At 40.9% G+C, this 16,267-nt stretch overlaps 1 protein-coding gene across 4 annotated transcripts in view; it reads right to left on the bottom strand.

Moving 5' to 3' along the window:
* Positions 1 to 16,267, bottom strand: part of LOC125456293 (olfactomedin-like protein 2B) — a 65,678-nt gene that overhangs the window by 30,266 nt on the left and 19,145 nt on the right. For all 4 annotated transcript variants that reach the window (XR_009446047.1, XM_059647736.1, XM_048539297.2 and 1 more), the window contains exons 4-5: positions 11,874 to 12,056; positions 1,960 to 2,185 (exon numbers count right to left, since the gene is read on the bottom strand). Coding sequence is in view for 3 of the 4 variants with exons in the window: in XM_059647736.1 (XP_059503719.1) it covers positions 1,960 to 2,185; positions 11,874 to 12,056 (409 nt within the window). In the remaining variant the exon portion in view is untranslated. The remainder of the gene's footprint in view (positions 1 to 1,959; positions 2,186 to 11,873; positions 12,057 to 16,267) is intronic.

Here is a 16,267-nt window from a genome sequence, read left to right as displayed (position 1 = left end):
CTTCTTTCTGCTCAAAATTCACAACTATCATTGTGGGGTAAATGCCTTTGCATTTTGCAGGCTTGGGGCACAGTTTGTTCAGAAGCATATCTTCACTACTCTACCTGGGATGTTGTTATGGCCTACTGCCTCCAATCATTTCTTAGGGTTTTTTTGGACTGATTTGGCTTAAGATTGGCATCGGGTGACTTGAGGAGAACGCTGAGATTTTCTTGGCAACTTAGTTAATGATGGTTGAAAATGTTTCAGACTTAGCACTGGTCACCACATTACCAAAAGGATGTGAATGCTTTGGAGAGGGCGCAGAGGAGGTTTCACCATGATGTTGCCGGGTATGGAGGGTGCTAGCTATGAAGAGAGGTTGAGTAGATTAGGATTATTTACATTAGAAAGACAGAGGTTGAGGGGGGACCTGGTTGAGGTCTACAAAATCATGAGAGGTATAGATAGGGTGGATAGCAAGAAGCATTTTCCCAGAGTGGGGGACTCAATTGCTAGGGGCCACGATTTCAAGGTGAGAGGGGAAAAGTTTAAGGGACATATGCGTGGAAAGTTATTTACACAGAGGGTAGTGGGTGCCTGGAATGCATTGCCAGCAGAGGTGGTAGGGGCAGGCACATTAGTTTCATTTAAGATGTATCTAGACAGATACATGAATGGGCAGAGAGCAGAGGGATACAGATCCTTGGAAAATAGCTGATAGGTTTACATAGAGGATCTGGATCAGCGCAGGCTTGGAGGGCCGAATGGCCTGTTGCTGTGCTGTAATTTTCTTTGTTCTTGCATTTGTCATTGAAGTGTACAGTTAGGAAAATGCTGAAGTTACGAACTGTGATCAAATACAATTCAGTTGATGTTGATGGTCAGTTTTAGGCATCTAAATCTGTGCTAAACTGATCCTATATACCATTGTTGTTGAGCTGAACAATACAATGAAGGTTATAGAACCAAAATCAAAGAACAGTACAGCACGGGAACAGGTCCTTCAACCCACCTGTGCAGACACATGATGCCTTTCTAAACTAAAAACCAACATGCCAAGAAGATCTTAGCCTCCTCCTCAAGTCCCCAGATGCCAGTCTTTAGAAAATTTAATACAGTTTTAGTTTTATGCTTATCAAGGTGATGAAGTTTAACATTTCCCTTTTTAAACACATCAAGTAAAATTTGCTGCAGTTTGTCTAACATTGTACCAGTGCAATGCTTCAACTTCTAACTTGGGCAGCGGTATTTCCTCTAATTGTCCATATTTTGGTTTACTGAGTTTGGTGAAGCTGCAACAAGAGATGTCGCACTCTCTGCCCTTGGAGCAAAGGAAGGAAACAACAGATCTGTTAATCTAGAGAAGGTGCACCGTCACAGAATAATAAGACAGAACCCAATATGCAGTGACTCACAATGGCTTGAGATCAGAGTGTTACGTGACACAGTGGTGTACAGCTGGGAATGAGTTGCTCTGTGAGTGCTCAAGTTACTTCATATACTATGAAGTCTCATGGCATCAGGTCAGACATAGGGAAAGAAACCTCCTGCTGATTACCATCTGCGCTGAATTAATGTTCTTTCATATTGAACACAAGTAAGATGACTTTTAAGGGAAGATTAATAGGTTTCTGATTACCAATAATGTAAAGGATTGTGGGGATCGTGTGAGTAAAAGGCATTGAAATGTTCGATTAGCCTGTTTGTACTAAATGGCAGAGCAGGATCGCTGCGTTAACTGGCCTACTTCTGTTCCTCTGTTCCTAAATGAGACAGCAACATGTGCACCAATGGAAGGTGCAAGTGTCCATGATGAATAGAGTTTACATCCATCGCTCCATTATTAAGTAATAAAGAAAACACCAGAATTGATATCACACCTTCAAGAATATCTAGATCTCCTAAAGTGGTTCATGGCCAATTATGTTCAACTTAAAAACCCTCAGCCAATTCTCAAACATGTTATTGTGCACTTACGCTCATCCTCTGCCATTTCTTCATCTCCTGCTTCCTCTGAAGGCTTTGCTTTGTAGTATGTTGTTCGTAAAATGGTCGGTCCTTGGGAATGCTTGCGCTTCTGTTTCCTCTTAAACTGCTTCTGCTCCGTACTTGATAATTCAGATGATTTGGTGTCTTTATTATCATGCCTTTTCTGGCTAAGCTCTTTGTCAAACATTTCAGCTAATATTCGGATATGCCTCTCCTTTAAACAAACCAAAATTGGAGGCTATTAGTTTGAAGACCAGTCAAAAGCATTTACCATCATTGACAAATCACACTGCAGCTTCAAAGATTACAATACTGATTCTAGACTGGTTAGCTCAGCAAGACACAGAAATTATATTTAATCCATGGTTTTGCTATTTTATCATGAGTAACAGATTATTGTCTTGTGTAAAGAGAAGCATACCTGCCTCTGAGCCAATGTCTCCAGATGCAATTCCCACTCTGGGGGTGTATGTGATAACAGATTGAGAACTAATCTGTAAACGCATTCGCTTACATATGCGTAAAATTGCATGTTGCCACAACAATTTGGACTCACTGGGTAAACCACAGCACACCATGCCAGCCACTGTTGGTGAAAACTGTCCAAGATCAGATACAGTCTGGCATTTCTTTGCCCCCAGTTCTTCCCCACTCACCTGGCTCTTCCAGGGATCTGGTTCTATAAGCTCTGTTAGTCCCCTGACACCTCATTCAAGTAACTGATTCATGGGTCATTTTAATAGAGATAGCGTCACAAACAAAAGCAAAAGGAATGTCTGGATAGCCACCAGGAATAAACTCGGACAGATGTTTCCCATTGGTCACTAACTGTTCTCAAGGATAATATAATCAGTTTGATTTGTCCCAATCAAGACAACTTAACCAAGTGAACAGATCAAATCTCTGCTTGGTTTGGTACTGTTACACTATGCAGTTCACTGATCCATTAAGTAATCTCGTGCTGATCCATCAAGTAATCTTATGCCAGTTGAAGGCTAAGTTCTTTCATTTACTTAATAGGGAAATGGTGCAGAGTCAGGCTAAAGCAGAAGGCTCTTTTTCAAGAGGAGACACTGACTAGTAACCCTGCTTTTAGGTTCCTTTGGCCATAGTAAAATATATTCTAATATCATTTACTATCTATATTTAATGGCTTGGAGGAGGGGGCAGACTGTAAATGTTACCAAATTTGCTGACCATACAAAAATAAGTGGGAAGGCATGTTGTGATGAGGACACAAGGAATCTGTAAGGAGATTAATTGAGCGAGTGGATAAAAAAAAACAGCAGATGGAGTTTAATATTGGAGCAGGTAAGGTCATGCATTTTGGGAGGAAGTATTAAAAGACAGACTGTTATTTAAATGGAGAGACTGGTGAAATACAGAGGGATCTGGTTGTACTTGTGCATGAAACACAAAACATTAGCATGCAGGTGCAGCAAGTAATTAGGAATGCAAATGGAACTTTGGCCTTAATTGCTCAGGGCTTCGAGTTTGAAAATAAAGGTAAAGTCACCAATGTTGTAGCAGACCACAGGACTGCTCTATCATTACAGAAAGACTGGTGGTGGTTTAACCTAAGGATCACCATGCCTCAGGCAAGGGGAGAAAATGAAAAGGAAAGTACTTCAAAGTAACCTTATAAGGTTCAGAAATTGTAGCCACACGGTTGGCATTACTCTGTATTGTGAACCAGCATGCCTGCCAACTGAGCACACCAATCCTTCAGTTCAGGGAAGTCTTGCAATAGGGGAGACAATGGCCTAGTGGTCATATCACTGGACTGTTAATCCAGAGACCTACGTAATGTTTTGGGGACCTGAGTTTGAAACCCACTACAGCAGATGGTGGAATTTGAACTCAATGAAAAAAAGTCTGGAATTAAGAGTACAATGACCATGAATCCATTGCTGATTGTTGGAAAAAGCTATTTACTTTTCTAATGCCCTTTAGGAAAGGAAACTGCCATCCTTACCTGATCTGGCCTATATGTGACTCTAGACACACAGCAAGGTAGCTGACTCTTAGCCTCCCTCTGGGCAACTAGGGATGGGCGATAAATGCTAACCTAGCTAGTGACAACCACATCCTGTGAATGAATGAATACAGACAACTGTATAAAGTGTTGCTGAGGTCGCACCTAGAAAATATAGTTCTAATCCTCTTATTTAAGAAAGGAAATACAGGCATTGGAGGCATTTTAAAAGAGATTCATGAGGCTGATCCTGGTACAAAGGGATTGTCTTATCAATAATGACCAAGCAGTTTTTATTATTCATTTGCATTTAGACAAATGCAGGGTGCTCTTATAGAAACGTACAAGATTCTGAAGAGATTTGACAGCGGAGATGCTGAGATGATGTTTCCACTTGTGGGGTGTCTCAAACTAAGGGCCACAGTTACAGAATAAGGGGACACTCATTTAAAACCAAGATACAATGGGATTTCTTCTCCCACAAGGCAGTGAGTGTTTGGAATTCTCTACCTCGGAGAGTTGTGGAGGCTAGATCACTGAAAATATTTAATCCACGGTTCTGCTATTTTATCATGAGTAACAGATTATTGTCTTGTGCAAAGAGAAGCATATCTGCCTCTGAGCCAATGTCTCCAGATGCAATTTCCACTCTGGTGGTGTATGTCATAACAGAGGTGGTGTGCGGGTTTTTGTAATATCAAGGGGTTAAGGGCTTTGTTTACTAGTGGTCATGAGTTCAAAGTGAGAGGAGGAAAGTTTAAGGGAGATATGCGTGGAAATTTCTTTACGCAGAGGGTGGTGGGTGCCTGGAACGTGTTGCCAGCGGAGGTGGTAGACGCAGACACATTAGCGTCTTTTAAGATATATCTGGACAGGTACTTGGATGGGTGGGGAGCAAAATGGATACAGACCCTTAGAAAATAGATGACAGGTTAGACAGAGGATCTCGATCGACCCAGGCTTGGAGGGCCGAAGGACCTGTTCCTGTGCTGTAATTTTCTTTGCTCTTTGTTCTTTTTGAGGACTTGACATGAAAGTGAAGTTGAGGCTCGGGCTAGATTAGTTATGATCTTATAGTATGGCATGGCAGCCTTGAGGGCTGAATGACTTACTCTTGGATCCTATTTCTATTGGTCTTATCTCAGTATATCTAAATGTTGTTAAAGTAGATTCTGTATAGCATATTTTGAGTTGTAAGTAGATATAGTTGCATGGGAATGGAAATTCAGGAACAGATTAACTGGTTGAAATAATTGGAAGAAGGGTATTAAGTAAGGAAATAATGGGTAGCGTGAGGAACATTTTCTAATCCTCATTAGATACAGACAATCCTCCAGAGGATTAGACGTCTGTGCAGATAGTGAGTGAGGAATATGCCAAATAATTATAGGTTTGTCATTCTGACTTGGTGGTGGGAAAATCATTTATAACCAATTCTGAGAGACAGGATAAATTGTCACCTTGCAGGGCACAGACTCATCAGGGATGGTCAGCATGATTTTGAAAAGAGTAGATTGTGTCTTATTAGCTTAATTAACTTCTTTGAGAAAGTAGCAAGGTGGATTAATAGTGTAATCAAATGGATGTTTGAGGCATTTTGACAAGTCTCGTATGAGAAATTGGTCAGAAAAATTAAAGCCCATGGAATACAAGGGAATGTGGTGAAAGGGATCCAGAATTGACAGGAATTGAAGGCTAAGGATGGATATATTTTTGCAAGTGGAAGATGGTTCCAGTGATGTTCCATAGAGTAATATGTTGAATCCCTTGCCGTGTGCTGTTCAGATTAATGACTTAGGCTGAAATGTTGGGGACACAATTGGGAAAATTGCAGATGACACAAAAGTTGGCCATGTAGCTGATAGTGAACAGAATTGCTGTTAACTCCAGAATGATATCAGTCTTTTATGAACATACAAAATCGGAGTAGGAGTAGACTTTTCAGCCCTTTAAGCCTGCTCCACCTATGCATTAGACAGTGGCTTGTCTGTTCGTGCTTTGAATTCCACATTCATACCTATCCTCAATAACCCTTGATTTCTTTGGCCTAACAAGAATGTTTGGTTGAGTGGACAGAAAAGTGGCCCATGGACTTCAATCCAGAGAAGTGTGAGGCAATGGATTTTGGGACAGAAAACTAAACAAGGAAAGGCACAACAAACTGGAGAATATTGAGAGTTGCTGAGCAAGTGACAGACCTTGGAGTACATGAACACAGATCCTTGAAGGTGACAGGGCAGGTAGATGAGGTAGGCAGGAAACAGATGGAATTCTTTCCTTCATTGAATAAGGAGTAGAATACAAAACCAGGGATGCAATCCTGGAATTGTTAAGTTACAGCTGGAATTTAGTGTACAGTTCTGGTCACAACTTTACAGGAAAAACATAGTTTCTTCAATCTGGTGGAGTCCTTTGAAGAGGTAACAGATGCTCTAGCTAAAGACGAGTGAGGGAGTGTACTGTCCTTAGATTTAAGAATGCATTTGATAAGGTGGCACATCAAAGATTATTGCGGAAAATGAAAGCTCATAGTCTCGGGGTGTAACAGATTGACATGGACAGACGTTTAGCTGGGTAACAAGAAGTAGAGAACAGGCATAAATAGGTCTTTTTCACGTTGGCAAGATGTAACAAGTGGTACGTCACAAGGATCAGCTGGGACCTCAATTCTTTACAATTTATATACATTATTTAAACGAAGAAACAGAAGGTATGGTTGTCACATATGTTGTCGACTCAAAGATACATTGGAAGTTGAGAACAGGATATAAAGGGAGCTACAAAAAGATATAGATAGGTTGAGTAACAGGGCAAGGAGATAGCAGATGGAGCATGATTTGGGAAAATGTGGAACTATCCATTTTGGCAGGAAGAATTGATTTCAAAAGTATGAAGTGATTTTATTTTCTCTCCAAGCATTTTGCATCTTGGCCATCTCAAAGACTGATGGGTGAGGATTGCTTTCCTTAGAACAGAGGAAGCTGGAGGCTGACTTAACTAAGGTGTACTGAATTATGAAGACCCTTGATGGTGTAATAGGAAAGGTCTGATACATCCAGCAGAGAAGTCAATTTACCAAGGGGAACAGATTTAAAGTGATAGGGCATGGAATTAGAGGGGACATGAGGAAAAGCTTTTTCATTTAGGGGCAGAGATAATAGGAACTGCAGATGCTGGAGAATCCGTGATAACAAGGTGTTGAGCTGGATGAACACATCAGGCCACGCAGCATTGCTCTCTAATCATTTAAAAGCTTCCTGAACCTGCACCCAAAGTGGTGTAAACTGCAAGGCTACAGACAAGTGCTGGAACATGGAATTAAAATGGACAGCTCAATTTCTTTATAAGTGATGCAGGCAGGATGGGCTAAATGGTCTTTTTCTGTGCCTTTTCTATGGATCTGGTTAGTTGGATGTTGTGCAAAGGAAAAATATGACTGAAGCTGAAAGTAAGAATGTACAAGACACTGGTGAAACTGGCCTTAACACATTGTGCAGCAAACTAAGCACCACTCAACAAGAGAGGAACAAAAACTGGCTCTTAATGTGGTGCAGGTTTTGAGATGGATATGTAGACTGACAAGAACAGACAAAATTGGGAACCAGTACATCAGGGCATCAGTGAAGATTTCAGCAACATTGATGGAAATGGTGAAATTGTAAGGACATAAAATAAAGAGAGAAGTGGTGCCAGGAAGAAGGAGGAGAAAAAGTCCTCTAAGACCAGATGAGAGTATATGGTGGTGAGAGATTTAAACACAGGCGGTTTGGGAGATGACTCAGTGACACTTAGGAGAAACTGGGAAAATATAATTAACCAACACTGTGGGGACTCCATGTAAAATGAGAGACACTGAAAGCAAAAGTAGGTTCAGTAACCCAGTGATCGTGGTACTGAACTAGCAGCCTGGTGGTTCTAAGTTCAAATCCCACCTTGGCAAGAGAAGAAACTAAATTCCTTAAACCTGGCTATTTGCTATGGCAGCCTAAAATTATCACAGTGTTTTGTTTATAGCTGACTTACATCTTTCTAGGAGGGGAAGCTGCCAACTCTACCTGACATGAGAAACACAGAAATTTAATCTCACACCATATGGTTGAGTATTCATGCTCATACAGTAGCTATGGCTAGGCAGTAAACTGTTTCCTTTAAAGTTTATACTGTTACCTGGAGACTGGGGAGCCAAATACTCCCCAGGCCTCACTTAATGGCCATAACAGAAAGCAACTGAATGGAAGAAAAGGTTGACATTTGTGCTCTGAAATACAGCAAAGCGAAAGGATACATTCCCAAGCTGTTCAGAATTTTCTTTAAAGATCTTTCTCACAGGCTGGAAATTAGGCTGTTAGCCTCTTAAACCTCCTTCTGTTGAGATATCATGACAAATAGCTACCTAACCTAGCCCCCTAACACTCAATATAGACAATTTTACATTTCGTGTGAGTTTGAGCTGCAATATTTCTTGCCCCTTCCAATATCTTAAGAAAATTTAGAGCATCCTTCACTTCATCACCATATTTCTTCCCATTGTTGGTTTCATCTTCCATTTTAACAGAACAGAGGGCTGAATTTTCACCTCAGGGCAGGAAATGGGAGTTCGGGCTGTTAGTGGATCCTGAATGTGGCCTCTCAAAGAAAAAGCCGCCATTCAGGTTTTTCAGGTTTTCCTGGGATCTCCTTAATTGTCACTGGAGACTGTTTCCTTGTTCATTTAAGGGTAGTGGGTGGGCTTTCAAAACTGGAGAACCAACAGGTTGAGAGGAGTAGCATTCATGTCCACTTTTGACATTGGCAAGGTCCGAAGGCTTTGTCTTTAATGATCAACCTGTCAAATTAAAAATTAAAGACTCTTTGACCTCTGGGATCCAAATGAAAATACTTCAAGGTGATCTATTGGCTGACTGTTGAGGGTCCTTCCTAAACTGAAACAAATTTGAGCCATCTCTGTTCTGTTCTGAGTGAGCATTGAGCCCACAACACGAAGCCCTGCCTGCTCAGGTTAACTTAGAAAATAAAAAAAACTGGAAGTTGCTGAAGCAGTTAGAGGTGCTTTTCCAAAACCTGAAGCTCATGTTTAGGGTGGCATCGAAGAAGCTCTATTTTTGTGTGGACTACATGTGAATGAAACTCCTGTGACAGTGGAACTTTGAGTTATATTTGAAGGATATTGGCAGTCTTTTTTTTTTACCTTCCTGTGCTTACTACAAACTCTCTGATCCAACATCAAAATCACAGATTCAACAAATATTGATAGGAGTTATTTATAGGCCACCAAATGAGATCAGTAATGTAGGGCACATTATGAGTCAAAATATTAGAGATGCCATGGAAGAAGAATCAGGGGTATTTCAAACTCAATGAAGACTTTGCAACCTCAGCAGCAGTAATGCTATAAAGGATATATTCTAGGGCTGCATACAAGATGGTTTACTCATATGGCATGTTAAAAATTTAACTACAGAACAGGCCAGTTTAGATCTAAAATTGTGCAATTAAGATGGGGTAATTATTAATGTGGTTGTCCAGAAGCCTCTTGGGAAAGTGACTATAATATGAAAAAATATTGCATCAAATTTGAAAGTGATGTTGTTCAATCTGAAAAGACAGTCTTGCCTCTAATAACAGGAAACTCCAAAGTTGGTTGATTGAGGAACTCTGGCTGGAGTTGATGAGCTGGAGTCTGAGCTTCAAACACTGTAACACATCAGGGAGAGGGAGAGTTGCCCGAACACTGTGTTTCTGGAGGCAGTCACAACCTTCAGATTAACTACCACAAATTCAGTCAGTGGTTAGGGACAGGTGGGTGCGACTAAGAGGGATGCAGGTAGAGGGTCCAGGAGCCTCAGCCCTTCAGCTTGTCTAAAGGGATGAGAGTGGGGACTGTAGGGAGGATGAGCAAACTGACCAGTGCATCGTAGCATGGGGAAATACTCAAGACGGGGGAGAAAAGAGAAATGTAGTTGTAGCTGGGGTTGGTATAGTCAGGCAAATAGACACTGTTCTCAGTCACCAGGATCAAGAATCCAAAAGGCTGTGTTGCCTGCCTAATGCCCAGATTCAGGGTAGCTGAATCAGGGCTGCAGAGGAACTTGGAGTGCGACGGGAAAGATCTAGTTGTCGTGCTCCATGTAGGTACTAATGATGTAGATAAGGACAGGAAACAGGTTCTGCTAAGGGAATTTGAACAGCTAGGGGCTAAATTAAAAAGCAGAACTGAGAAGACAATAATTGTGATCAGAGATAATGGAAACTGCAGATGCTGGAAAATCCGAGATAACAAAGTGTGGAGCTGGATGAACACAGCAGGCCAAGCAGCATCTTAGCAGCACAAAAGCTAAGATGCTGCTTGGCCTGCTGTGTTCATCCAGCTCCACACATTGTTATCTGAGAAGACAATAATCTCTGGATTACTGCCTGAGCCACAAGTTAACTGGCACATGATCAACTAGATTAAAGAAGTAAATGCATGGGTCAAAGATTGGTGTGGGAGAAACAGGTTCGAATTCATGGGACATTGGCATTAGTACTGGGGAAGGTGGGAGATGTTCTGATGGGACATGCTCCACCTGAATTACGCTGGGACCAGAGTATAGGTGAATCACATATAATAGGGCTGTAGCTAGGACTTTAAGCTAAATAGTGGGGTGTTGAAAAATTATTGCATGAAAAATTATTGAAAGGTTAAAGCGGAGAAGGGATCAGGAAAGGTTATTAAAGTTTCCAGAGCAAGCAATAGGACAGAGAGTAATGAAAAGATCAGGAATCTAACTTCAGGCACAGAAGAAGGGGACAGCAATGAGAAGGAGTGCAGCCAATGCAGAACTGAGGGTTCTGTACTTAAATGCATGCAGAATACAAAACAAGGTAAAGGAGATGGTACCACTGATTGAAATTGGCGAGTATGAAGTGGGAATCACATAGATGTGGTTACCAGGGGACCAGGGCTGGGAACTAAACATCCAAGGATAGTCCTATTGAAAGGAAAGGCAAATGGTCAGGGAGTAGGGTCACCTTGTTAGTAAGAAATGAAATTAAATTGATAACAATTTTGAGAGGCCTGAATAGAGAGAATGTGGAGAAAAGGAGAGACTAGGACCTGAAGCATAGCCTCAGCAAGAAGGCACAACCCTTTGGAACTATGAGGGGAAGAATTTATTCAACCAGAGGGTGGTGAATCTGTGGAACTCATTGCCACAGAAGGCTAAGTATGTGTATTTAAAACAGAGATTTACAGGTTCTTGATTAGAGAGGGTGTCAAAGATTACAAGGAGAAGAATAGCAAATGGCGTTGAGAAACATGTCAGCTATGAACAAATTGTGGAGCAGTCGTGATGGGCAGAATGGCCTATTTTTTACTCCTATATGTTACAGTTTTATGGTCAAAAGTATGAGGGAAAAATAGGTTGTGGTAGATTAGAAAAGTATATTAAAAGTATGAGAATAGTGGATCTAACAGTTTAATCCTAGCCCTATTTTCTGTATTCCCACAAAAACACTGTGGTCTCCAGGCTGGCGGAGAAGCAGAATATGAGTACTGCCTTCTAAGCTAAGTAAACCCAAACATAAACCTGCTTTGGACGTTTGGTGGCTTTGGAAACACATACGCTAGTACTAACTATCCCTGACCATGGTGAGAATAAATGCTCATGGTGATGATTTTATCTAAAGTTTGGAGTTTTTTACCCATGCCTGCATAACTCACATGCCAAACCTATCATGCTGGAGTGGAAGGTGAGGAGCGTGTTTGTAGACAAGACTGTCTTTTAAACCTAGAACAGGTCAAATGATTTAGTTATTGCTGCTTTCAGGTTTGGTTTTCTGCTTGGATCCCTTTCCCCTTCAGCTGCTTTTCAAATTGACAAGAGATATATAAATGTGACTCAGCTGTCAAAATGCTATTATTTACCCTCTTGGCTTGATTTCTTACCTCAGGCTGTGTGTAGGTAGCTGCAGCATCTCTCTGCAGGAAGTTTGTGCTGATGTCAACTGTTTCTTCCTTTGTGCTTCTATAAGGAGTGGTCCAATTTTCCTTCTTCTCCATCTTATTCTGAACCTCGTTGTAATCGCCATTGATTGACACATCCTCTGTGGAGGTTTTAAACGCATATGCCTAAGGAGAAGGGGAGACCAGTTAGACACTCTGCTCTGTCAGCCAGTCTGTTTTCCCTCATTTTTTTCGGTCGGTCCTTTCTTCTGGTTTCCCAAGTTTATTTCTGTCACACAACAACATTTACTTCTGCCTTTAAAGCACCCTTATCATGGAAAAATAACCAACGGCACATTAACAACAATGGTTTAAAGGCAGATGTGGACCAGTCGAAATTTTACACAAATCTAGCAGATTTTGTCACTTTTTCCCAAAACTTAACTCCAAAAGATCAGATTTTGTTTATTACTGTTTTACAGCTTGCCAAGAGAAACTCCTGATCCAAGTTTTTGTCTTGTTCTTCAATCACTAAATTTGTATACCTCATATGCTGCACATTGACTCACAGACCACAAATACTATTAATTACACGGTATCCATGACATTTACAATATTACAAAGATGATGGAAGCTGACTTGTTCCATATTAAGCCTTAAAAGTAGTTTTGGGAACCAACCTCCTCTAAAACCCATATGCTATTAAAAAATTTACTGTTTCATCAACAATTTCACCAGCAATTTGTTCACCAAACTTAACACAGAGAAGGCACATGCATAGAGGTTTCTGGCTTGATAGCCTGAACAAGTTTTGTACACATGGCTACCTGCTTAGAATGCTTGTGATTTTGCATTCTTTGTGCAGGTAATTATGGTATTAAGTTATTTGGAGAATCTGCCAGTGTCCATGAGCTTTTAATGTTCAAGGTGTCGTTTTAAAGCTCTTGTCACACCATAAATACAACCAGCATCATCTTTTGACACCTCCTTTTCTATATCTGTTCTGCTGTTGTGTGTTATGAGAACCATCTGTTTAAGCACCCGGTTGTTGTTTGTAGATTTTGAATGCAATTGATTCGTCCTATATGCTTTCTGTGGGAAAAAAAAATCACATGGGAGTAGGCAAGTATCTTACATATTGATACGGAAAAACAAGGCATTATTTGAAGAGTAGGAGAGTTCTTCTTATTCGCAGCTAATATTTAACCCTCAATCAACATCACTTGAGCAAATCATCTGCCTTCTACCTCATTGCTGTTAGTCGTTTGTGTGCATAAATTGATTGCTGTTTCCTTCATCACAATTCAAATTAGTTAATTGGCCACAAAGAACTTTTACAACTTTCTGAGATCATTGGAAGTGTGACATAAATGAAAATTTTTCAGTTCTTTCTTCCCTGATTTAAGATTCTTTAATCAATGAAGCAACAATACAATAAAAAGCCTTTTCCAAATACCCCAGCCAACAGAATTCAAATGGGACAAAGCTTGGTAATCGAAGAAACAAAATTACATAAGTTGGAACCAGTGTCCCATTTGGACTGTGGATACAATTTGGAGACTCCTTTAATTAATTCATAATCACAAATGGGTTTGTACAAAGCCAGGCACCAAGATGTATAGAATTTGCAAATGTGCATATCTTAATTTCAAGGTTATTACCAAGTCTGAATCCTTCCACCTTTCTACCTTACTATCCTCTTTTCAAAAATTTGTTAAACCTACTTTTTCTGCCCTTATGTAACTTGATGTCAAATTTAATGTTTTATAATGCCTTTGTGAAGTTTGTTTTCACATGAAGGATGCAATTTTCAAGATTCATAAACATTACACTTGAAAGTTAACAAGATCAGTTGTTGGTCAGGCCCAAACTACAAACTGATTGATGAGTACACAGCGCAACAGGAACCAGTAATTGATAGTAAATGGGATCATCTCACAATCTCATTAAGGGAAGACAAAAAGTCAACTATTGTGGTAAATGGAAACTTTATTCAGGTGCAGTTGGGGAGAAGAGCCTTTATTGATGCCAGTTAATAAAATCAACTCAATAACGCACTATTCCTTGAATGAGAGTTGAACCACAATGTGTTTATTTTCCATACAGTAACTTCCAAGCTTCAAAACAAGTACCTTCCTTAGAATGCTACTTGGGCGTTGAATAAATGCATCATATATTTCACAGAATCATAAAAATGTTAACACCGATGAAACCAAATAGCCCTTCATTGCTACGCTAGTTTCACATCAGTTTTCTAATCCCATTTCCCCGTTGTTTCACCATATTCTAGAATACTGTTCCTCTCCAAGGGTTTCTCTAGTTTTCTCAGTCACTTTCTGTTATCTTTTGCAAGACAACATTTCATTTAATCTTGCCTTTTAGGGTTATAGCGTTAGTTTATATACAATATACCAACCATCCATACATGTCCTTCTACTGCAGTCAAACCTCCCTCCTCATCTAGCTCTATCAACAGAATCCTTTAACACTTTCTTCCGATATAATTATCAAGCTTTCTCTTAAATGCTTCTATACAACTTAGCCTCACAATTCCCTGTGTAACCACACCATATTTCCACCACTCTAGGTAAATTTCCTGTTTAATTTCTGAATGAATACTTTATGTTGATGCTCTCTGGTTTTGTTCCTTTTTAACTGTGTTCAAAATGGTACTGCCCACTCAACCTGGGCCTAGTAAGTTACAATCCTTTCTTGACAACATATGTACCAATGCCCATCTGTACAATTATACTAAATAAAAACCAAAAGAACTGTGACTGCTGTAAATCAGGAACAAAAACAAAGTTGGTGGAAAAGCTCAGCAGGTCTGGCAGCATCTGTGAAGGGGAAAACAGAGTTAACGTTTCGGGTCTGGTAACCCTTCCTCAGAACTGATGGTGGCTGGGAAATAGGGAGTTGCATGGGGTAGGAAGTAAATGATAGGATAGAACCCAAAGAGAGAGAAAGACAGTTGGACAGACAAAGGAGTTGATAATGATCAGGCTGGCAGGGTGAATAGCTGTTAATAGGGACTGTTATTGACTAACAACAGGGGTATGTCGTGACAGTCTATGTGATAACAAGGTCTGGTGTGTGGTGTGGCGGGCTGGGACATGAGAGTTTAGGCCCTAAAATTATTGAACTCAATATTGAGGGCTGTAGGGTCTCCAAGCGGAAAATGAGGTGTTGTTCCTGCAGCTTGCGCCGGGCTTCCCTGGAACACTGTAGCAAGTCAGAGGATATGTTGGCCAGGGAGCAAGGTGGTGCATTAAGTGGCAAGCAACAGGTAGTTCAGGGTCTTTTTTGCAAGCAGAACGTTGATGTTCTGTGAAGCCATCACCAAGTCTACGCCCCGTTTCCCCAATGTAGAGGAGACCACATTGTGAGCAGCAAATGCAGTAGACTAGATTCTTGGAAGTGCAGGTGAAATGTTGCTTCACCTGGAAAGTATGTTTAGCCCCTTGGATACTGGGGAGGGAGGAGGTAAATGCATAGGTGTACCACCTTCACCCCAGTTGCACCTGAATAAAATTCCCATTTAGCACAACAGTTGACATTTTGACCTTCCTTAATGTGATTGTTAGATGGTCCCATTTACTACCAATTACTGGTTCCTGTTGTGCTGTGTACTCATCAATCAGTTTGTAGTTTGGGTCTGACCAACGCTCTTGTTAACTTTCAAGTGTTATGCTCATGTATCTTGAAAATTGCATCCTTCATGTGCACTCAGATCTAACCCTAACTTTGTCATCAAGCCTGCTGATCAGGGTGGTGTTGTTGTTGTACTGACCTCTACCTTGTAAAGGCTGAGCTCCAGCTCTTAGATACCTCCCCTTAACTTCCCCTGGAACATGACCCCACCATGGCACATTAGGACATTGTATCCACCATGGTTATGGATCTCATTTCATCCAGTGATCTCCCCCCATCCGCTTCCAAGCTAATAGCCCCCCAAACCCGCACAGCTCATTTCTACCTCCTGCCAAAAATCGACAAACAGGACTGCCCAAATAGACTCATTGTTTCAGCCTGCTCACGCCCCACAGAAATCATCTCTTCTTACCTTGACTCAATCTTCTCCCTGGTCCAATCCCTACCCACATACATCCATGATTCATCTGACATTTTACACCAGTTTCAAAGCTTCCAGTTTGCCGGCTCCAGTCACCTCCTCTTTACCCTGAATGTACAATCCCTTTACATGTCCATTCCCCACCAGGAGGGCCTTAGGGCTCTCCGCTTTTTCCTGGAACAAAGACCTGAACCATCCCCACCCACCACGACTGTCCTCCGTTTGGCTGAGCTTGTCCTCACACTCAACAACTTTTCTTTCAACTCCTCTCATTTTCTTCAGGTAAGAGGGGTTGTGATGGGCATCCACATGGGCCCTAGTTATG

Source organism: Stegostoma tigrinum, chromosome 8, assembly GCF_030684315.1.
Source record: "Stegostoma tigrinum isolate sSteTig4 chromosome 8, sSteTig4.hap1, whole genome shotgun sequence".
Classification (NCBI taxonomy): Eukaryota; Metazoa; Chordata; class Chondrichthyes; order Orectolobiformes; family Stegostomatidae; genus Stegostoma; species Stegostoma tigrinum.
Note: the sequence above shows the minus strand (reverse complement) of the source record. Positions and strands in the feature narration are given on the sequence as shown.